The sequence below is a fragment of the Triticum aestivum genome, chromosome 2D (genome assembly GCF_018294505.1).
Source record: "Triticum aestivum cultivar Chinese Spring chromosome 2D, IWGSC CS RefSeq v2.1, whole genome shotgun sequence".
NCBI lineage: Eukaryota > Viridiplantae > Streptophyta > Magnoliopsida > Poales > Poaceae > Triticum > Triticum aestivum.
In genome coordinates, this window is record NC_057799.1 from 432,116,168 (window position 1) to 432,138,864 (window position 22,697).

The 22,697-nt window shown below is 51.0% G+C and overlaps 1 protein-coding gene across 2 annotated transcripts; it reads left to right on the top strand.

The window, feature by feature from the left end:
* Nucleotides 1-10,338: 10,338 nt before the first annotated feature.
* LOC123049518 (uncharacterized) lies at nt 10,339-15,107 on the top strand. 2 transcript variants are annotated; one of them, XR_006423594.1, is made up of 2 exons: nt 10,339-10,628; nt 13,032-13,139. XR_006423594.1 is itself a non-coding variant. In XM_044472422.1 (2 exons), exons 1-2 carry the CDS (start codon nt 10,606-10,608, stop codon nt 14,842-14,844), a joined length of 501 nt encoding a protein of 166 aa, XP_044328357.1. In that variant the 5' UTR covers nt 10,339-10,605; the 3' UTR covers nt 14,845-15,107. The 2 variants fall into 2 exon arrangements, 1 of the variants encoding a protein (XP_044328357.1); XM_044472422.1 differs by lacking the exon at nt 13,032-13,139 and adding an exon at nt 14,367-15,107.
* The last annotated feature ends 7,590 nt before the right edge of the window (nt 15,108-22,697 follow it).

Here is a 22,697-nt window from a genome sequence, read left to right on the forward strand (position 1 = left end):
ATTTTAGTAATTTTTTCTATATTGTTCTATCTTTATTCCCATTTGTTTTTGTTTTACAAAATACAAACAAGAGAACCTAAATTAGTGTGACTAGGTTTACCACTGCCACAAAAGGTTTCACACCAAATTAAAATAGTTTAAAATTTTATAAATTATAAAAGGCATTTAATTTAATGTGTAAGCCACTGTTTTATTCACCAAAGGGCATTTAAACTCTTTACCAAATGTGGTTTTCAACATGAAAAATATCTAGGGATTATTTGCCATACTTTGAACATTTTAGTTTTTATGTTTGAAAACTTTTATTGTTTGACTTTAATTCGAATTTGAATTTGGATCGGTTCTGAACTAACACGAGATTAGCAACGGTAATCGTGGTGACGTGGCATCATACCAGAGGGTTACTGTAGCTTAATTACCCGGGCGTCACACGTGCGCGGGGCGTGCCGCGAGCCAGAGCTCGGCCGCTCAGATTTATCGACATGGCAAGGACGGACCCATGCACCAGCGCCGTGCCTGTGAGAAGGCCCCGTGGGAGGCGATGATCGAGCAGGCGATAGTCGTGGGCAGGTTAAGCATGGAAAGCATATCAGCTTAGGTAAATCCAGGAAGATACATGCCACTGGGTCCGGCCCGAGCGGCTTGGGGATGATGCAGCCCGAGGGGCGCCCCCAGCAAGGTAAGCTAAAGACATAAGCAAAGGGATACATGCCACAGGGACGGACCCATGTGGCCTGGGAATGATGCAGCTCGAGGGGCGCTCCCAGCTAAATGAGCTTGGAAGATGTCACCTGGTTCTGTAGACGAAGTAGAGTTGGTGCAGCTGAAGGCGTGCGTCGAAGGAGTGACTTTTCATGAGCCACCGGAGCCCTGAGCCTCGGGAGGCTCTGGGGGCTCGGGAGGTTCCCTGAAGACCGTCTCCATTTACTCCAGGACGGCGTGGTACCTGGCCTCCTGAGCCGCCAGGACACGCCGCATGTTGCGATGATAGGCTGACGCCACGCTCGGCAAGCCGAAGGGCATGCGAACATAGCTGTGTGGCAGGCCCTCGCAGCGGCCCACACGCGAAGGCCAGAAGCGCTCCTGAGATGCGGCCCTGTTGAGCCCGGGGACGTCGATGCAAACACGCAGCCCAGCATCCTCCCCAGGATGGTGGGCTGCGCCTCGTGAGCGGCTGTCGCCGCCCATGGCTCTTGCGTCTTGCAGTTCCTGAGTGGTCTTGGTGATGAACTCCTGAGTGGTGGGCACTCCTTGCTCTGTGCTCTCCTGAGGGACACGTGCCGGGAAGCACGCCTCCAAGTGGTGCCCAAACGCCTCCCTCGTGAGGTTGGCAAGGTCTGAGGCCCTCCAGAAGAGAGCCCCTGAGCCCTGTCCGAGGATGGCGCCGGGCGCGCCTTCCTATGCGATGGAGGGAGGCGCCCCTGGGACGGACGCTGATCCTGATGAGGCTCCTGCCGCGTCGCCATCCTCCTGAGGTCCTGCGCGGCGCAACTGCTTCTTCTTGGGGATGGCCTCCGGAGGGCCCTCACTTCTGCTGTCGGGGCGTCGATTGCTGCAGCTTGGAAGGCGCGCTCAAGGGAGCACACCGCATCTCTCTCTTCACATGGGACCGTGATGATTCCTCCGCTTCCCGGCATCTAGAGGACGTTGTAGCCGTGGTGGGTGACTGCCATGAACTTGGCCAGGGCCGGATACCCGAGGATGGCGTTGTACGGCAGGCGGATGTGCGCGACGTCGAAGTCGATGAGCTCGGTGCGGTAATTCTTGCGCTCTTCGAAGGTGACAGGCAGGCGGACCTGCCCTATCGGTGTGGTGGAACCGTCGGTCACTCATGAGAAAGGTTTGGTAGGCTGGAGCTGCTCATACGACACTTGGAGGTTGTCGAACGTGTCGACGGACGTGACGTTGAGCCTGCGCCGCCGTCGATGAGGGTCTTGGTAACCTGCACATTGCTGATGACTGGGGAACACAACATCGGGAGGGCGCCGGCGGTGGCCGCGCACTTGAGCTGATCTGCCGAGTTGAAGGTGATGGCGCATTGGGACCACTTGAGCGGGCGCGTGGCCTCGAGCTTGGGGAGCACCGCGTTCACCCCGCGAGCGAACTGTTTGAAGATGCGCTGAGAGGCTGGGGCCTGGGCGCCGCCCAAGATGCATGCGATTGCACACGGCTCCTGGAAGCCCCCGGCCCCTCGTCCTGATGGTGGTCCTCGTTCCTTCTTGGCGGCGGCAGCGGGGGAAGACCGGCGTTGCCTTGGGGGCGATCCTCACGAGGCTGGTCCCTCCAGGTGCCCTCGCGAGGATGGTCCTGCCAGCGGTCCTCGCGAGGCCTGTCGCGCCATTCCTGGCGCGGGCCACAGTTGTCCCAGCGTCCGCCTCCACGTCCATAGCCCCGGTCGCTACGCTCGGGGCATCGACCGAAGCGTCCTTCTCGTATGGCTCTGAGCTCTTGACAATCGTTGGTGTTGTGGGTGTTCAGGTTGTGGAAGACGCAGAACGGTCGGTTGTTCTTGGATGACACGGACTGATCTCTGCCCCGCTTGGTGTCGGTCCCTGCTGCTAGCACTGCTGCTTCCTTGCGCTTCACGTCCTTGGCCTTGGCCTTCTTCTCCTCCACTCCTGCAGCTGGCAGCTCGAGGAGAGAGAGGCGCCCCTCCTCGGCTCTTGCGCACTTGGTCGCCGGGTTGAACAGCTCCTGAGATGTGCAGAGCTCCTCGTGGATAGTGAGCTCTTCCTTCATCTTGACGTCACGGACACCGTCTGAGAACGCGGAGATGATGGCCTCGTCTGTGACCTTGGGGATCTTGAGGCGGTTGTTGTTGAAGCGCTGGATGTACTTCTGGAGGGTCTCTCCTGGTTGTTGCTTGATGCGGCGCAGGTCACCCGCGGCCGGGGGGCGGTCGCGAGTGCCCTGGAAGTTGGCGACGAAGCGGTCGCGCATCTCGTCCCAGGAGGAGATCGAGCCGTGCTACAGGTTCAGGAGCCAGGAGCGGGCTCCATCCTTGAGAGCCATGGGAAACCAGTTCGCCATGACTTTCTCATCGCCGTTGGCCGCTTCGATGCTCAGCTCATAGAGCTGCAGGAACTCCGCGGGGTCGGCGGTGCCGTCGTAGCGAGGAGGGAGATCCGGCTTGAACTTGCCTGGCCAGGCGACGCTGCGCAGCTCGGGGGTGAAGGCGCGGCAGCCGGCCGTGGTTCCTGGGGCCCGCTTCGGAGGTGGAGCTTGGTCTTGACGAGGTCCGCATGGCGCCGCCGCGGGCGGTGCGCGGTCTTGATGAGGCGGCGCGGGAAGCGTGGGTGCAGCTTCTCGCGGCCGACCGATTTCTTGGCAGCTTCTCTCTTCGCGCGCGGGCACCGGACGTGGCGGATCACGCCGTGGGGCCGCGCGCCTTGGTGCCAAGGCACCGTCTTGGGGCAGAGGTGGTGGAGGCGCGCCATGAGCCTCATCGCCCGTGGCTGGTTGAGGGTGAGGTAGAGAGAGGGACGGCGCCGGTGAGCCCCCTGCGGTGCGGACGAGCTCAGCGACGCGGTCGAGCCACTCCTCGTAGAGGTCGTCGACTGGGCGGTAGCGCAGGAGTTCGTTGCGGCGAGGAGTGCGGCCCGCGCCTCCATGGGAGCGCGGCGTGCGTGAGACGAGGAATCGGCCGGGGTCAGCGATGGAGTGGCGGTGCGGCCGTCCTGCCGCACCGAAGGATGCAGCGAGGACGCCTGCTGCTCGTTCCCCGCCGAGCCGGTGGCAGCGTTGGCGGCGGGAGACGGAGAAGGACGAGGTGGCCCGCCGACGGGAGCCGTCTGAGCAACGCTGGCGGTGAGGGCAGCCCGACGCTCAGCTCGAGCACGGCGAGCGTCCGCCATGGAGACGACAGAGCGACGGGGCGACGAATTGATGGAAGGGAAGCTACGGTGCACCCCTACCTGGCGCGCCAAATGTCGGATGTGGGGCTCCGGCAAACCCTTAAGGTTTGAACACTGGGGTGCGCGCGAAGTCTTTCCCTCCTACCGATCTACGCCCTAGCTCGCTAAGATCTCGCGGACGAACTCGACGAACTCACAACACAAAGAGACACGGGATTTATACTGGTTCGGGCCACCGATGTGGTGTAATACCCTACTCCAGTGTGGTGGTGGTGGATTGCCTCTTTGGCTGATGATGAACAGTACAGTGGGAAGAACAACCTCCTGAGGTTGAGGTGTTCTTGTGCTAGGTGACTTAGCGGGTGAGAGTTGGGTGAACTGCTCGATCGGATCAGATGGGATCCAGCCGAGATGAGATGCCCAAGTGATTCTGATGAGGGGGCTGAAAGGACAGGTGGCTCCATCACGGTAGAGGTGGGCCTGGGTTCCTGACGCCCCCCGACTGTTACTTTCTGGCGGAGCGACAGGGCAGGTTGAGATCACCTAGGAGAGAGGTGGGCCTGGCCCTGGTAGGTGTTCGCTGATACTTAACACGCTTAACGAGATCTTGGTATTTGATCTGAGTCTGGCCATTTGGTCTATACGCACTAACCAACTACGTGGGAACAGTTATGGGCACTCGACGTTGTGGTATCAGCCGAAGCCTTCGTGACGTCAGCGACGGAGCGGCGCGCGCCGGATTGGACTGGAACGCCTGCTAGGCTAGGTCTGCTTCCGGCCGCGTACGCAACGTGCAGGTGTGCAATGGGCGATGGGCCCAGACCGCTGCGCGCATAGGATTTAGACCGGCGTGCTGACCTCTCTGTTGAGCCTAGCTGGGGCTGCGACGTGTTGATCTTCCGCGGCCGGGCATGACCCAGAAAACTGTGTCCGGCCAAATGGGATCGAGCGTGTTGGGTTATGTGGTGCACCCCTGCAGGGAAGTTTATCTATTTGAATAGCCTTGTCCCTCGGTAAAAGGACGACCGAGAGTTGTACCTCGACCTTATGACAACTAGAACCGGATACTTAATAAAACACACCCTTCCAAGTCCACTGATATGGCCCTTTACACATATACCCATGCATATGTAGTGTAGCTCCTTGCTTGCGAGTACTTTGGATGAGTACTCACGGTTGCTTTTCTCCCTCTTTCCCCTTTCTATACCTGGTTGTCGCAACCAGATGCTGGAGTACAGGAGCTAGAGATCCCGAGGATGATTCTACGTGGAGTTCGGCTTCGAGGAGTAGTTAGGAGGTCCCAGGCAGGAGGCCTTGCCTTTTCGATCGTTGCTACTTTTGTGCTAGCCTTCTTAAGGCAAACTTGTTTAACTTATGTCTGTACTCAAGTATTGTTGCTTCCGCTGGCTCGTCTATGATCGAGCACTTGTATTCGACCCCTCGGGGCCCCTGGCTTGTATTATGATGCTTGTATGACTTATTTATGTTGTAGAGTTGTGTTGTGATATCTTCTCGTGAGTCCCTGATCTTGATCGTACACATTTGCGTGCATGATTAGTGTACGATTGAATCGAGGGCGTCACAAGTTGGTATCAGAGCCAGGTTTCGATCCTGGGACCTGTGGGTTATGGGCCCACCATGTGGGTTAAGGGGAAGAAAGGGGGATGGCATCTTGCATGGTCATGATAGTAAGGCATGTTAGAGAAAAATCTGTCAGTTATGTTGGCAACAATGTTGGTACCAAGGGCGAGGGACGAAGAGAACCATTTTCCTGCTCGTTGAAACGAGGCGGACCAATAGGCAAAGTTCTCGTCCATCGGTGGCTACCGGAATGTCATCAACAATAATAACAGGGTCTTACTGACCACGTGGTACAACAAGGTGCTTACCTAAGCAGGGAATTATCACTGCTCAGTTAAATCAGATTACAAGAAAGGTTAAACAAAACAATGGAAAGGAAATATGATTATCAGATTAAACAGAACAATGGAAAGGAAAATTGTGTTTAAACACATATTTCAGGGGTATATCCTTCCCAAGGACAAGCAAGGCATGATATCTGTTGACAAGATATAATGTAGAAAACCCTTTAGGTAAGGGGAGAGAAATTTCATGACACTACCCATACAACGGTGTTTGGATAATTGATTAAGAAACAGTTAGCATTGGGCTTCAAATGTTCTTGTTGAAAATCGGAGTACCACAGACATGCTTCGAGATAGCATTGGCATGGTCATTGGGTAAAGATCGGACTTTGGAAACACAAAGGATCCATCAGGAACAACTTATAGAATAAGTCTTACAATTTCCTCATGGAAGAATGGATAACCTTGCTGAAAAGGAATCTATAACAATAGGGCCTCCGGCCAGGTGTGTTAGGAATGACATCACCTTACCGGGTCATAAATAGACCAATGCTATAACTCTTGGAAATATGTTCCAACCATCATATCTGACCGAGATTCAGATCTGATTGGTGTCAGGATAACTCAGACTCAGGATGCGTGAGAAGAAAGGTGCAACACAAATTGTCGAAACGACATCGAACATTCTCGGGAGATGAACTATGGAAGTGAGTTCCGAACAAGGGTTCATCATTAAGTCAAGGAGAGGTGAGGAGGTGACTGGCTGACTCGGCGACAATCCATTGAGATTTCCAAAAGATGGATTTCCACAACTATGTGAACAAGGAGATAACATTAGCTAGATCGAATGACTTAATGATGTATGCTCGAGGAAAACATACACAATTAAACATTGGTTGAAAGGTGCACCCGAATATGGGCTTAGGTAGCATGATCAATGTTAGAATGGTGATTCGATAACCAATGGTCTAAGAATGAATTATCAACCATTAACTTCAAAGCAATAGGGTTGCTAGAAGTTTTGAACTCGCGACCAAGGAATGAACGGATGTGGCAAGAAGTATCACCTATATCAAGAATTCTTAAGAGGTGGTGAAATTCTTACGACATTATTGACATAAAAAGATGGTAATACTCCAAGGTAAAGAAGAACTAAGGCTGGATAGCAAGGATCTCAAGGTACAACACAAAACACGAACAAGTTTGTGTTGAACGGAAGGCAATAAAGTGGTCAATGATAACACAAATCATTGGGGGCAAGGGTGGTATTTCTCATCATGAATTCAAGTGCTATCCTGGAAGAGCTCAGAATGCCGATGATGATCACGACACATTTGTCGAGAGATTTCATGAAGATGTAATCGATTGGCGATGACATCAAGTCAAAGGAATGATGAAGCGAAAGGATATTGGAACCACGGGTATGACACAAATTCGAAATCAAGCTTGCTGCTCAATGTGAAATGGTATTATGGGGAAGATCGACGTAAGCTTTGCTCACCATCGAAAGTTGTGCTCTGGGAAGAAGGATCGGGTGGCACAGTTTAAAATTTAGCACGATAATGATATAGCCAATCAGGCTAGGACTTACGTGATCGAGTTCAAATTCATAAGTAATGAAGGTTACCAAGAGTTGTTTAATCGCGGTGCGAACTCGATTCAGTTATCGGTGCCTTTGAGTGTTTAATAACCCAGAGCCCGTGAAAAAATTGGAATCAGTGAGAATGTAGTACTTGATGAAGAACTCATAAGAAGTTATGCAGTTTCGTGATAATCTCGAGATACCAGGGGGGTAATACTCGACGACAGATCAAAGTAGAGGTTGGACTGGGGTATTTCTCTACAGAAGACAATTGCTTAAACTTGCACGAGAAATGGTATTTAAAGGAGAACATGGTCGGAACCACGATTGCAAAAGACCAGATCCCAGATATAAGATGAACTTATACCAAAGGAATAATTAATTTAAGAGAGGCTTTAATGATAAGATCTACATCGTATCCATGGGCATGAACACTAAGTTCAAGGTCGACTCCCACTTCTTCAATGCATAACCTTCCATTCACTTCTCGTGTTTCAAACATGACATTAGTTGTTGAAAGTTTTACCTGGTGCCATATCAGATAAGTATGACCCGTGAAATCTTATGGGTTCAATGAGAATAGTGAAGGCGTTGGTTCAACCCATTGGGGCATATTAGGAATATATGCCACAAGCTTCAAGAGTAAAATCACCAGCTCAAAAGTAGAGTATGGTTATCAAGCAGAGGATACAAATTACCAAAGGCATTATATATCCATGGAAATGATCACAAGGTTATTGAATATGAAGGACACTGTCGGATAATAACCCAACAAGGTGTCTTGTGGTCTACAACGGAGCTGATGCTAGTATCGGTACTCTATCAGAGGAAGAAGGAACGAAAGGGCATCGGACTATAAAAACAACTGAGTAATTAAAAGCTCAAATGCAAAGGAATTATCATTTCCAAATCAAGGGATCAGAAGCCAATGGTCTGATTAAGAATGGATAAGTTGAATAGACTTAGGGGTACAATCGACGGCAATTTGATTGGTCGATAACCAGTTCACGTTTCAAATGACGTCTGAGCCGGAAGGATGAATTCTAGGCTCTGATTGAGGATTGCGAGCATTCGCAACAAATTGAATCAACAGACTCAAAATGATAATGACAAGAGATGCCAATAAGATTACGAGACTTAAGATTAATCATAATGCAAGTAAGCAAGAATTTCAAGAGCAAAAGGCTCCTGAGGATTTTCGGAAGATTGAATGGTATTTTGAACACTTTTGTGAAATACTTGAATCAACTGGGGATGAGCGGATACTCGGTAAGTGCGAGAATTATCCGTAGGGGTATTCAGGTGACAAAGAACAGCAAGGCAGTAAGCTCAAAGGATTCTCGGAACAACAAAGAGAATTTCGGGGTATCTTGTAATAACAAGATCAACTGGGAAACATTGTATGAATGACGAGTATACGTGGTTATCCATAGGAGTTTATCGATGAAAGGGAATTGCAAAAGCGATGAACACAAGTTCTCGGGTTATCAGGGGAGAGTATCTTCAGGGTCTTCACGTGCAGCAGACGATCATCAGTAATAAGGGGCTCTCCGGGTGAAAGTGATAACGAGATCCTAATGTTAGATTTAGCAAAATTCACTTAACCCGAATAGGAGAGAGATCAGAGTCCCAGAGTATAGACAAGGAGTAAAAGATCCTAATACCACCCAATGGCGACGTGGGCCCGTAAGCCACACAGCCATGTTAGTAAAAGTTTTTTAATGACTAGACTCGACTTCGGCCAAGGAGTTGGAAAGGGGGATTCCTACAGGCAGTTGGCTCTGTGCAAGATGTCACCGTTCCTCCTACTTTTAATCCACATGGTGGGCCCATAACCCACAGTTTCACAGGATCGAAACCTGACTCTCCTGTACACCCCCTGTTCCCAAGGATGTTCCTCGCGCGTGGCCTCGTATATAATTCACGAGCCACCTCCCGTGAGATCATCAATTCTGGTATCAGACACAAAGCTTATTCCCTTTGCTCTGGACCCCTTTTACACTTTGTTTCAGGCATCGAACGATTGCCTACCCGCTTGAAACTTCTCATGGTACCTTCTTACTCTACTCTCGATATTTTCTTAAAGTTCCAGTTCGAGAGTTACTTCCGCCACCTCCCTCGATGTTATCGACCAGACAGTCGACTTTGCAGAGGTCTGTTCTCCCGAAATGCCCACCCTTTATTCTTTCGTAAGTACGATGGAGTTCCCGAAGAAAGGATGCCGACTTCATTAAGATGACCTGAAGCAGAGAAATGAAGACGTCAATGTAATGGATCGACCTCTTCGAGAAGAGAGACTAAGACCGAGAAGACTCGTTAGAATTTCGTAACCAAATCCCTTCCCCCTTACCTCCCCTCTTAAATCTCGGGACGAGATTTCTTGTAGTGGAGGAGAATTGTGACGCCCCGGTAATCAAGCTACAGTAACCCTCTGGTATGATGCCATGTCACCACGATTACTGTTGCTAATCTCGTGTTAGTTCAGAACCGATCCAAATTTGAATTTGAATTAAAGTCAAACAATAAAAGTTTTCAATTCTCAAAACTAAAATGTTCTTATTGTGACAATTAAATCATTGATAGTATTGGTGGAGAAACAACATTTTTATAAAATAATTAATTACTCTAAAGTGATTAGAACTGCAGCAAAACAATTAAGTGAATACCTTTTTCGATTAATAAAATTCTAAACTAATTTATTTCGGGGTAAACCATTTATGGCAGTGGGTGGTTCTCAAACATCAATTTAGGAGTTATTATCATTTTTTTCTAAGCTAAAAACAATATGTATCTAAAAGAAAATACAAAACAGAAAATAAAAGGAGAAAAGGCCTAAACTAGTACTTTCTTAGTGGGCTCTAGTTGTGCACATGGCCCAACCCACTCCCAGCCTTTTTCCCTGCCACGTACAGGGGGGGCAGGGGCCATGGCGTGGCAGCCATCTCACGGCACGCACCATGGCCGGATGGCCACCACGTCGCCTCCCTCGGCCTATAAAGGCGCCCACCGAAACCCTAACCCCCATCTCGCTCAGTGCCCCTGGATCCCCCGTCGCCCCCTCCTCTTCCGCTCGAATTTGAGCTCGAACAACTCGTGGTCACCGCTGCCTCACCGTCGTTACCACGGCCACCGTCGTCGCCAACCCGTGGGAGCATGTCCAGGAGCTCCGTCATCCTCGTATTGTCTCCTGCGCCACTTGATCAAGGCCGAGGTGCACCGGTGACGCCGTCCGCATCGATCCCCTTCGTCGGATATCGCCACTGCCGCTCGTCGATCCGCTCCACCCCGAGCCTCTCCGGCCTTCATGAGCCCGCCTCGAGCTTCACTGTGAGCTCCCAGTCCTCTATGACCTCTTTCCCCTCTCCTCCGTATCCCCTAGCATGTCTCCCGCTTGTTGCCGTAGCCGCCGCCCGCCATGGCCGAAGCTAGCTCCGTGCCTGCGCCCTGACCGAAACGACCCTCACCCGGCTACGCCCCCGTGCATGCGCGCCCGCTCGTGGCCGCGTCCCGACGCGCCCGTCGTCGCCCGCGCCACCGCGGCTGCTCCTGGCCGCCCTATTGGCGCCTCCCTCCCGCGTACGTGCCGCTGCTGATGATCTACTGCCGCTGGCTACCTGCTGCTGATACTCTGCTGCGTTGCTCTGCCCGCTGCCACTGCTACTTACTGCTGCTGCTCTATACTGCTCCATGCTGCTTGCTGCTGCCCTTTGTGGCTGCCGCTGCGTATTGCTGCTCCCGTAGTGCCGCTGCGTAGTGCCGTTGCCTGCTGCAGCATGTTCTTGCGGCTGGCCATGGTCAAGGCCATGGCCGTGGTTGATGTGCGCTAGGTGTGTGCGCGTAAGTGTGTGTGTGGGGTTTAGTTAGAATAGGATTAGTTTAGAACTAACCCTAGTGCTAGTTTAGTTTAATATAAAGCAATGGCACGTGGTCTCATTTTAATCTAGACACTAGTTAATTTATGTGACAATGACATGTGGGCCACATTGTCCTATTGACTAGTCAAAAGTTGACTAGGTTGGCTGGGTTGACTGCACTTTAGAATTTAATATTCGAATTTAAAACAATTCCAGAAAATTAGAAAATCATTTAAAAACTTCGGAAAATTAATATAAAATAAACCGTAGCTCAGATGAAAATGTTTTCTATATGAAAGTTGCTCAGAAAAATCCAACGAATTCGAATACGCCGTCCGTTCGTCCGCCACACGTCCCTAGCATAGCGAACCTGCAACCGTCCCCCTCTGGTTCGTCTGTCCGAAAATGCCAAACTTCGGGAAAGCATTCCCGGATGTTATCCCCTTCGCCGGTAACTTGTAGTTCTTCCTACTATTCTCTCCGGTAGACCCTGAGACCGATGCCGCCCCTGTTATCGACTACGTCGACGACGACCCCTCCTTGCCAGAGCAACCAGGCAAGCCCCCCCTTGATCACCAGATATCGCCTATTCTTCTCTATACTGCTTGCATTAGAGTAGTGTAGCATGTTACTGATTTCGGTTAATCCTATTCTGTTGCATAGCCTGTCATTGTTGCTACAGTTGTTACCCTTACCTGCTATCCTACTGCTTAGTATAGGATGCTAGTGTTCCATCAGTGGCCCTACACTCTTGTCCGTCTGCCATGCTATACTACTGGGTCGTGATCACTTCGGGAGGTGATCACGGGTATACACTATATACTTTATATACATGACACATGTGGTGACTAAAGTCGGGTCGGCTCGTTGAGTACCCGCAAGTAATTCTGATGAGGGGCTGAAAGGACATGTGGCTCCATCCCGGTAGAGGTGGGCCTGGGTTCCTGACGGCCCCCGACTATTACTTTCTGGCGGAGCGACAGGGCAGGTTGAGACCACCTAGGAGAGAGGTGGGCCTGGCCCTGGTCGGTGTTCGCGGATACTTAACACGCTTAACGAGATCTTGGTATTTGATCTGAGTCTGGCCATTTGGTCTATACGCACTAACCAACTACGCGGGAACAGTTATGGGCACTCGATGTCGTGGTATCAGCCGAAGTCTTCGTGACGTCAACGACAGAGCGGCACGCGCCGGATTGGACTGGAACGCCTGCTAGGCTAGGTCTGCTTCCGGCCGCGCACGCAACGTGCAGGTGTGCAATGGGCGATGGGCCCAGACCCCTGTGCGCATAGGATTTAGACAGGCGTGCTGACCTCTCTGTTGAGCCTAGGTGGGGCTGCGACGTGTTGATCTTCCGCGGCCGGGCATGACCCAGAAAAGTGTGTCCGGCCAAATGGGATCGAGTGTGTTGGGTTATGTGGTGCACCCCTGCAGGTAAGTTTATCTATTCGAATAGCCGTGTCCCTCGGTAAAAGGACGACCCGGACTTGTACCTCGACCTTATGACAACTAGAACCGGATACTTAATAAAACACACCATTCCAAGTGCCAGATACAATCCGGTGATCACTCTCTAACAGGGCGACGAGGAGGGGATCGTCGGGTAGGATTATGCTATGCGATGCTACTTGGTGAACTTACCATCTACTCTCTTCTACATGCTGCAAGATGGAGGTGGCCAGAAGCGTAGTCTTCGACAGGATTAGCTATCCCCCTCTTATTCTGGCATTCTGCAGTTCAGTCCACTGATATGGCCCTTTACACATATACCCATGCATATGTAGTGTAGCTCCTTGCTTGTGAGTACTTTGGATGAGTACTCACGGTTGCTTTTCTCCATCTTTTCCCCTTTCTATACCTGGTTGTCGCAACCAGATGCTGGAGTACAGGAGCTAGAGATCCAGAGGATGATTCTACGTGGAGTTCGGCTTCGAGGAGTAGTTAGGAGGTCCCAGGCAGGAGGCCTTGCCTTTTCGACCGTTGCTACTTTTGTGGTAGCCTTCTTAAGGCAAACTTGTTTAACTTATGTCTGTACTCAGATATTGTTGCTTCCGCTGACTTGTCTATGATCGAGCACTTGTATTCGAGCCCTCGAGGCCCCTGGCTTGTATTATGATGCTTGTATGACTTATTTATGTTGTAGAGTTGTATTGTGATATCTTCCCGTGAGTCCCTGATCTTGATCGTACACATTTGCGTGCATGATTAGTGTACGATTGAATCGGGGGCGTCACAAGATGCCCCTACTGTGGCGGCTAGCTCTACTTATATAGGCGCTGGTCCTCTTCCCAAATATTGAGCGGGAAGGGATCCAACAACGGCGGGCAAATTTAAAGGGGGACAGCTAGTACAAGCTATCTTGACAAAAGTGGTCTTCGCCTGCAAAAGGCTCTGGTGGTGACGCCCGCTTGGGCTTCACGTTGACCTCCGTCTTGCCGTCCTCCTGGTCTTGGTCTCATTGCACCGATATAGCAACCTTTGCCCGATGCCTCGGTACTACTCGCCTGCGCTGGCCTCCTTAGCACCAAAGAGGAAACAAGGACGCTGCGCGCGCTGGCGCCTGCCTGGTGTCGATCGTCATGGCTCACGTCACGAGAGCCTCATGAGGTTTGCCCCGCCTTGATATCTCCGCTCCTCGTGAAACTGCCTGACTAGGCCACTCCTGAGGAGGTCTTGCGTCGTCCGCCTCGCGAGGCTTGGCCCCTCGCGAGGGTCTTGGATGCCTTGTTGATGAAGATGGGCCGTACGGCCTGCTGGCTTAGCCACGCCGTGGGCCGCAGGCAGGCAAGTATGGGGACCCCCGTTCCCAGGACGCCGACAGATCCCTTCAATTAGTTTTAGACAAATAGCTTCCGATTCGTTGCATTATTTGATTCAAATCACTCCCCTTTTTGAACTAGATTTAATTATTTTGAACCCTAGGATTGATTTAGGTTGATTCTAGATGTTATATTTTGTTAGATACGAACTCTAGTCACTAGTTGGTATGGTTATGTGAAGATGAACCCTAGTTCATATTATTTTTGGAGGATTTTTTTTGATATGATGCATGTTGGAGGAATTTATTGTGATATGATCATGCATGTTGATATGCTATGATTCAAGTAGTGGATGTAGTTGGAGAACAAATGTTGAACTCTCAAAATGAACCTAGGTTTAGATTTTTTTTCAAGATGATGAACCTTTTGTGTGATGAATCTATATGTTTAGGTACGAAAGCTTGGAGCAAGCACCGCCGACTCCATCACCGCCCGCTCCTCCCACTCCTCTCCTGCACATTCCGTTAGAGATGCCGCTCCCGTACATGTACGAGACCTTCCCCGAGCTGCTGCTGCCGGTGGGATCTGTCTCAGACGAGGTCCTAGAGGCGATGAGGGCAAAGCGGTGGCACGAGAGGGCAGAGCGGATCCTCGACGATGTCACGGGTTGGTCGCAGAGCGTGAAGGAGTGGAAGAAAGTGAAGGCAGAGATGGAGGCAGATCCAAGTATCTACCGTGTCCGCCGGGAAGCGTGCATTGAAGTTGCGCAAAATTACACCAACTATCTCCTGAGCAATTTGGGCCGGAGAATCTACTTCGAGAGCAATGCGGAGGAGAGAGCCAGGATGCCGCCCCCAAGTGCATCTGCGTTCGATATCATCAACTGGGGAAGGGCGGAGGCGAAAACTCCAGCGGGCAGGGCAAGATGAGAGTGCTTGAATGGTCGGATGCCGACTAGCGTTCCGCCTCCGCCTGAACCGGTGGATCCGCTGTCGTTTCTGTCTCCACGGCCGAGGCTAACATACGAGGAGCTCTGAAGATGATGATGTCTGCCCGCTCTTCGAACTTATCAGCAAATCGTCCTATTAGTCTGTCTTGTGTCTTTCAATTATGTTCTCGATGAATAATGAAACTATGTGCCTCTTGTAATGCCATTTGTTCATTATCAATTCAGTTTGGACATTAAGTTAACTTCATGCCATTTGTTCTTGTCAATATGAGTATACTTTCATGGTAAAAGAAATGAGTATATACTTTCATGGTAAAAGAAATGAGTATATACTTTCATGGTAAAAGACATGTCTATATACTTCCAAGTTTTATTATTGTGTATGTAGTGTCTCTATTTCATTGATGTGATATTGAATTTGAAAAGAAACAAGCAATTAAACTTGAATGTGTAAAACACAGGACCCTACCGCTATGGACCCTGGCGGTAAGGTCACACAACCTACCGCCAGGGCACTTCGATATTTCGTTACAGAAACTTTTCTAGGCAACAACACAGCCACCACCTACCGCCAGGGGTTCTGGCAATAGGTTTAGACAGGCTACCGCCAGGGCCCCTGGCGGTAGGTTACTCACGTCAGCTCGGGCAAACGGCTGCCGTTCCCCTCCGTCGCACCCTACCGCCAGGGACCCTGGCGGTAGCCTGTCTAACCCTACCGCCAGAACCCCTGGCGGTAGCGAAAAAGGTCAAATCCCAAAATTCTTTCCAACGGGGGTCAGATCTTGAATTTTTATGCGAAAAGGGTCAAAACACGAAGTTTAGCCTCCTAGGCTCGCTAGGAATGGGGAGCCTTGGGTCCTGTCGCGGGGGGTGCGGGACTGGGCTCAGGTGCAGGCTCGGCGTGGACTCGGCTTGCCATGGTTGGCCGCTTGCGCTTAGATTCTTTTCTACGAGAGGAAATTTTTCCTAGACGCTTTTTGCGATCAGTACTCTGCACCGACCCTAAAACGAGAGTGCTTTTGCGGTGCGTTTTGTGATAAGCGAGAGGATGATCCATTGAAACAAGACTTTGTACAGCCCCTTCACAAAAAGCCCTCCTCCATTTGTATCCGATGTACCACTCCCTTCGTCCAAATAAAATTGATTTGTTGTGAAATCGTGCTCAGTTCTAGTACGACCAGGGAAGAGAACGCATCTCCTATGTGAAGTCTTTCGTGGGAGGTGGGTGCCTACATCATGGTTCAGCCTCCATGAATTCGATCTGAGGAATGTACCTAGTTAAGAGACGAAGGGGTTGTTTGGATACAGGATTTATACCAAATCTGTTTCCACTAATCACGTTTAGGATTCTAACCACCTAAAACTAGGTCTGGTTGGTCCACCAAATCTTGGGATAAGGAAAACTTGGTTTCCCATATACCAGAAAAACGAGTATTTCGAAAAACGACTAATCGTCGTTTTTCTACAAACCGGTTTAGTGAAGCAGCGGTTGGGGCAGGCCACGGCCTGACTTCCTCAAGGAGCAGCTACTCGAGCTCTGTCCTGTGCTCGCGCCGTTCAGCCTGGATACACACATACCTCTCCGCAGTTGGCCTCCGGCGCGGTCTTTTGCGCCGTGTAGATCAACTAATGAAACGATCGGCGGCGACACACACATATATGGAATCGCATCACAGCCTCGCAGGCCGATGGTTTGTAGCACGGTGGGGTTGATGCCAGTGGTGGCGGCGCCGAAGACGAGGTTGTGGCCGCCGGCAAACCCGGCGCCCCGGCCTGGTCGGACGCGAGGAACAGCGCGGCTTCCGTCAAGTCGACCGCGCGTAGCACCTTTCCACGCAGAACATTGTGCGTCTCCGTCATTGCCTCCATCTCCTCGGCGCTCAAGGCCACGACGGTGCAGCTCAGTGGCGTACGTGGCGCCCCAGCTCCTCGTGGCCGCACGCAGCAGGCCCAACAATGGCGAGCAATTTGATAGACATGACAAGGTTGAGGATGACCCAAAAGAGACGCCAAACAAAGTATTCTATAAACCAGTTTTAATAAAACAACAATTTAAAACTGGTTTTCCTAAAAATACTCTTAAAACTGGTTTTACTAAAACTTGTTCCAAATACTAGTTATCCAAACAACCACGAAGGGAAGAACAGAGGGCGAGTACGAGAATGTGGTGGCGATTTCACATGGTCTCGCTGCTGTAAAACGCGCACAAAAGCCACCCTTGATCTGAACCAACCGTTGCCCATCCAACGACGGGAAAGGGAACTTTTCAAATTTCACTGGATTCTTCTGGTTTTCACTGCATATCTTGTCTTTTTTGACAAATCGGAAGAAAGTATCTTGTCAAGATGCTATTCATGTATGCGCACGAGACGTGAATCTTCCATCTTTGATCTTCTGTTGGTCAAACTGTGCAAAATCTTCTTTTTGAGTCAGGCCAGCTTCCCAAAATGATTTTTCCAGGCATGGAGACGGATATGGCCTGTTGGACTATCGCAAGTTGCACGGCCAGTAGACCACCCCGGGACGGGACCAGCCTTGAACTGGACTCGGCATGCACAGCCAGCCCCAGCAGTGAGAGGAGGCTCGGGTGGGACCCTTGCTTCCTGGCCTTGTTTCTTGCGTTGCCGTCTCACATCACCAAAGCGTCCCCTCATGTCTTCCTCTCCAAGGCAAAGACGGTAAAGATGCCACCTGGTTCCTCTTCCGAGGCCCGACGTGTCGCCCCAAACGTGGAACCACGCGCAGGCATGCTGTACAGTGAGAGAAGGGGTGGGAGAGGTGACTGCCATGGCATGGCATGCCGCCCTGAATCTTGCCGAGTCCTTCCTGGCGATGTAAAAAGGTTCTGTGTGGAGTACTCTTCCGTGTGCTACTGTAGATTTTTCTTTTACGCCATTCTTCTTCTTCTTTGGGACAATTTACTCATTCTTTGTGTTAGACGGGCCCATCCCTGATGGCTCCAACAGTTCTCCGTCCATTAAGGCCCAGGCCAGTTTGATCTGCCGAGGGAGGAGGGATTAAGAAGCAACTGACGACTTTGTGTGTAGGATGGGCTCGATTTGTGCCCATTTCGTTCTACTTATCTGCTTTCTGTCGCTAAAAAAGCTCGGTTTTGTGTGTTGAGTGTAATCCTTCTGGCGGGCATTGTGGGGGGAAACTTAGGAGTTGGGTCAATGCAACAAAGATATATGGGATACCTGCTGCCATTACATGCATTTATAATCATGTAAAAAAAAGTAGTGGTACATGTATTTAACGGTAACATGACACTTAGTTTGACTCCTGCTGAAGACCAAGACCCCCACGCCATGCCTTGCCTTGTCCACTGTCGTAACTCGTAAAGCTGAATATCTTGTTCACTACGTACGCATCCCCTACGCCTGCACTGTCCGCTGGGTCTATGGAAACCAAATGATTCGCAGGAGACATTACTCGGGGCGAAATCACTGTTTTGACCTTTTCTCCTAACTTCATAAAGAATTGACCTCGTTTGCAAAAGAATTTTGAATCTGACATTTTTTGGTCACGCCAACATGCCTGGCGTTTGGCTTGCACGGGTGACGCCAGGAACGATGGCGTTTGGGCCTGTCCCACACTTACCCAGCTGGCGCCGACGTGGCAGAGCCAAACGCCATATAGCTTGGCGTCTGGAGCAAACGCCACAGGGCTTGGCGTTTTGAGCCCTTCCATCAGGAGTAAACAAGAAAAGCATGCTGAGCCTGTTTGATTATTCTGATTTGGTGTTCGTTAGTGCGGCTGATTAATTATGTGAGGAGCTGGAAAGCTAAAGTATCCTGCCGTGCTTTTTCTTCCCTGGCTGTTTTCTTTTAAGAAATACATGCAGTTCGGATGGATTAATTCCGTGTTAAGTGGCCGTGTAACTAAACTTATTTAGCACAGCCCAATAAGCGACAGTGTAACCATATCTGTTTGAATGATTTCGTATGTTCTGAATGAAAGCGTACCACTGATGTTTTTTGCTAAATGAAACATACTACTAATTCATTTTGGTTCCCTTTTTTTGAACCAATTCTTTTCAGTTCCCTGATAAGACTAATTAACCTAACCCACTACCAATTCGTTCTAAGTTTGAATTGACATAAAATTAATTTTAAGTTCGTGTGTTTTTTAGAAAATAATATGGCTCTATGTCCACCACAAAATGGTATGCTAAATAAATACAGTACAAAAAAGAAATTAAATTGATTGTTTTGACAAAGAACGTGAACGTGTCTTCTGGCCGCATGATTTGTTTTTGCCGATAAAATACATGTATTGTGGTATATGTGAAAAAAAAGTAGGGGACCCAAAGATGCGCCACTCGTCATCTTCCACTCTCGTCGCCGCCAAGGCGCGTCGCCGGGCAAAGCCCGTGCGACACTGCCACCGGCGGTGAAGTCCAAACGGGGGAGGGGGGGAGGGGTTGCTGTTGTGGAAGCACTCGAGGGCTGCTACGGGGCAGCGTAGGAGATTTGTGCTCGAGTGGCGGCTCGTCAAGCGATGCACGACAACAGCGTTGGTGAAGCCGACTGTGACGCCCGGGTAATTAAGCTACAGTAATCCCACGCTAATGGTGCCACGTTACCTCCGTTACAGTTGCTAATCTTTCGTTAGTTCAAACCGATTCAAAAATCAATTAAAAATATGGCGAACAAACAAATGTCTTCAAACATTGAAACAAAAATGTTCGGGCAGTGCCAAAAATGACATAGGTAATTATAGTGCAGCAAACACCTTTTTAGAAAATGCCTGAATGCACTAAAATGAAATAAAACAGAAAAGAGAAATAAATAAAAGAAAATGCAAAACAGAAAACAAAATAAAATAAAAGAAAAGAAGACCCCCAGCTCCCGATGGGCCTCGGCCCATCCCACCCCAACCGGCCAGCCCACGCCAGCCGGCCCAGCCGCGCCTGCATAACCTCCCACCCCTGGAACCCTAGAGCCCACCGACACACCCACTCCCCCCGCACGATCCCCTCGATCCCCCACCTCTTCCTCTCACCCCCCGATCTGGATCGGGGGCACCCGAGCCCGCCGCCCTGGCGCGACCCCCGACCTCGCCTCTCCCCCCCCCCCGACGGCAGCCGGCGCCCCCGTCGCCGCGTCGCAGCTCGCCGTCGTCCGCGCCCCGTCGACCATCGCCACCTCGTCGGACCACCGCGTTGCCGCCCGTCGCCGCCTTGTCCTCCACCTCCCCGACGGACGCCTTCCCCGACCTCCTCCCCGCCGGCGCCATCGCGCCTCACCGCCGAACTCCCCTGCAACGGCGGTGAGAACCCCATCCCCCTGCTTCCCTCTCCCCATCGTCCTGCACGTCCATCGCCGCGCTCAGCGCGCCGGCCGCCCCTGTTCCCCTGTCTCACCCGTCGTTTCGCGCCTCCGCTGCCGCTGCTCGCCCGTCCACAGGGCTGCTGCTGTGCCTGGGCGTCGCGCGTCGCCGCACCCCCCTGTGCACTCCGCCGGCGCCGCCGCGCCCCTTCCCCGCTCGCTCCATGCCCCGTGTCCGCCCCGCCCAGCGCTCGCTGGCCGCCGGCCACCCGCCGACCAGGCTCCGGCCACGGCCTCGCCCACAGCCATGTGTGCATGTGCGTGTGTGTGGCCGGTTGTGCTCCTGACCACTGGGGCCCAGCTTGTGGATAAGAACGAAAAACAAATGAACAAAAATAAGTGCTAATTAAAATATTTAGTATGTTAATTAATTAGTTAATTAGGTAATTAGCATAATATAACCCAGTGACAGATGGGCCTCACTGTTAATTAAGCAAGTTTTCCTAAACTACTAAAGTTATGAGTCAATGATAGTGGGACCCACTTGTCAGGTTGACCAGGTCAACGGTCAATGCTGACTGGGCTGTTGAATTTGACTGGCCCCACCAGTCAATCTCTGCTGACTGGGCAGTTGACCAAGTCAACTGGGCCTACTGGTCAGCCACACAAGCCCTTCTGTGGGTACACTTCTGCGTACCCATAGCAATTTAACATTTAATTTTTGCATTAAAACAATTTAGAAAGTGTTTTAAAAACTTTAAAAATTAATATAAAATAAACCGTAGCTCGGATGAAAAAACTTTGTACATGAAAGTTGTTCAGAACGACGAGACGAATCCGGTTACGCAGCCCGTTCGTCTGCCACACATCCCTAACATATCGAACTCGCAACTTTCCCCCTCCGGTTCATCTGTCCGAAAACGCGAAACACCGGGAATACTTTTCCGGGTGTTTCCCCCCTTTGCCAGTATCACCTAGTACTGCGTTTGGGCACACCTAGCCTCACGCTTTGTCAATTCATGCATCGTTATGCATCTGTTTGCATTGTATTCATTGTTTCTTCCCCCTCTTCTCTCCGGTAGGCTACGAGACCGACGCCGCTGCTGGTGCCCCGACCGACTACGCTGTTGACGACCCCCCTTCTTGCCAGAGCAATCAGGCAAGCCCCCCCCCCTTGATCACCAGATATCGCCTATTCTTCTCTATACTCTTGCATTAGAGTAGTGTAGCATGTTACTGCTTTTCGTTAATCCTATTCTGCTGCATAGCCTGTCTTTGCCACTACTGTTGTTACCTTTACCTGCAATCCTACATACTTAGTATAGGATGCTAGTTTTCCATCAGTGGCCCTACATTCTTGTCCGTCTGTTGTGCTATACTATCGGGCCGTGATCACTTGGGCGGTGATCATGGGTATATACTTATATACTTTATACATGATACATGTGGTGACTAAAGTCGGGTCGGCTCGAGGAGTACCCGCGAGTGATTCACGGATTGGGGGCTGAAAGGACCTTTGTCCCGACAGCCCTCTGGGTGGATCTTTGTGGCGGAGCGACAGGGCAGATTGAGGCTACCTAGGTGAGAGGTGGGCCTGACCCTGGTCGGTGTCCGCGGTTACATCAAATAACACGCTTAACGAGTTCTTGGTATTTGATCTGAGTCTGGCCATTTGGTCTATACACACTAACCAACTACGCGGGAACAGTTATGGGCACTCGACGTCGTGGTATCAGCCGAAGCCTTCGTGATGTCAGCGACTGAGCGGCGCACGCCGGATTGGACTGGAACGCCTGCTAGGCTAGGTCTGCTTCCGGCCGCCCTTGCAACGTGCAGGTGTGCAATGGGCGATGGGCCCTGACCCCTGCGCCATAGGATTTAGACCGGCGTGCTGACCTCTCTGTTGTGCCTAGGTGGGGCTGCGACGTGTTGATCTTCCGAGGCCGGGCATGACCCAGGAAAGTGTGTCCGGCCAAATGGGATCAAGCGTGTTGGGTTATGTGGTGCACCCCTGCAGGGAAGTTTATCTATTCGAATAGCCGTGTCCCTCGATAAAAGGACGACCCGGAGTTGTACCTTGACCTTATGACAACTAGAACCGAACACTTAATAAAATACACCCTTCCAAGTGCCAGATACGACCCGGTGATCGCTCTCTAACAGGGCGACGAGGAGGGGATCGCCGGGTAGGATTATGCTATGCGATGCTACTTGGAGGACTTCAATCTACTCTCTTCTACATGCTGCAAGATGGAGGTGGCCTGAAGCGTAGTCTTCGACAGGATTAGCTATCCCCCTCTTATTCTGGCATTCTGTAGTTCAGTCCACCGATGTGGCCCTTTACACATATACCCATGCATATGTAGTGTAGCTCCTTGCTTGCGAGTACTTTGGATGAGTACTCACGGTTGCTTTTCTTCCTCTTTTCCCATTTCTATACCTGGTTGTCGCAACCAGATGCTGGAGTCCAGGAGCTAGAGATCCCGAGGATGATTCTACGTGGAGTTCGGCTTCGAGGAGTAGTTAGGAGGTCCCAGGCAGGAGGCCTTGCCTTTTCGATCGT

Bases quoted from the DNA above. Each gene is read 5' to 3' on its own strand.
- LOC123049518 (XM_044472422.1), top strand. From the start codon at position 10,606: ATGAGCCCGCCTCGAGCTTCACT. The intron at 10,629-14,366 runs GTGAGCTCCCAG...CTATATGTTTAG, and splicing joins AGCCCGCCTCGAGCTTCACT to GTACGAAAGCTTGGAGCAAG.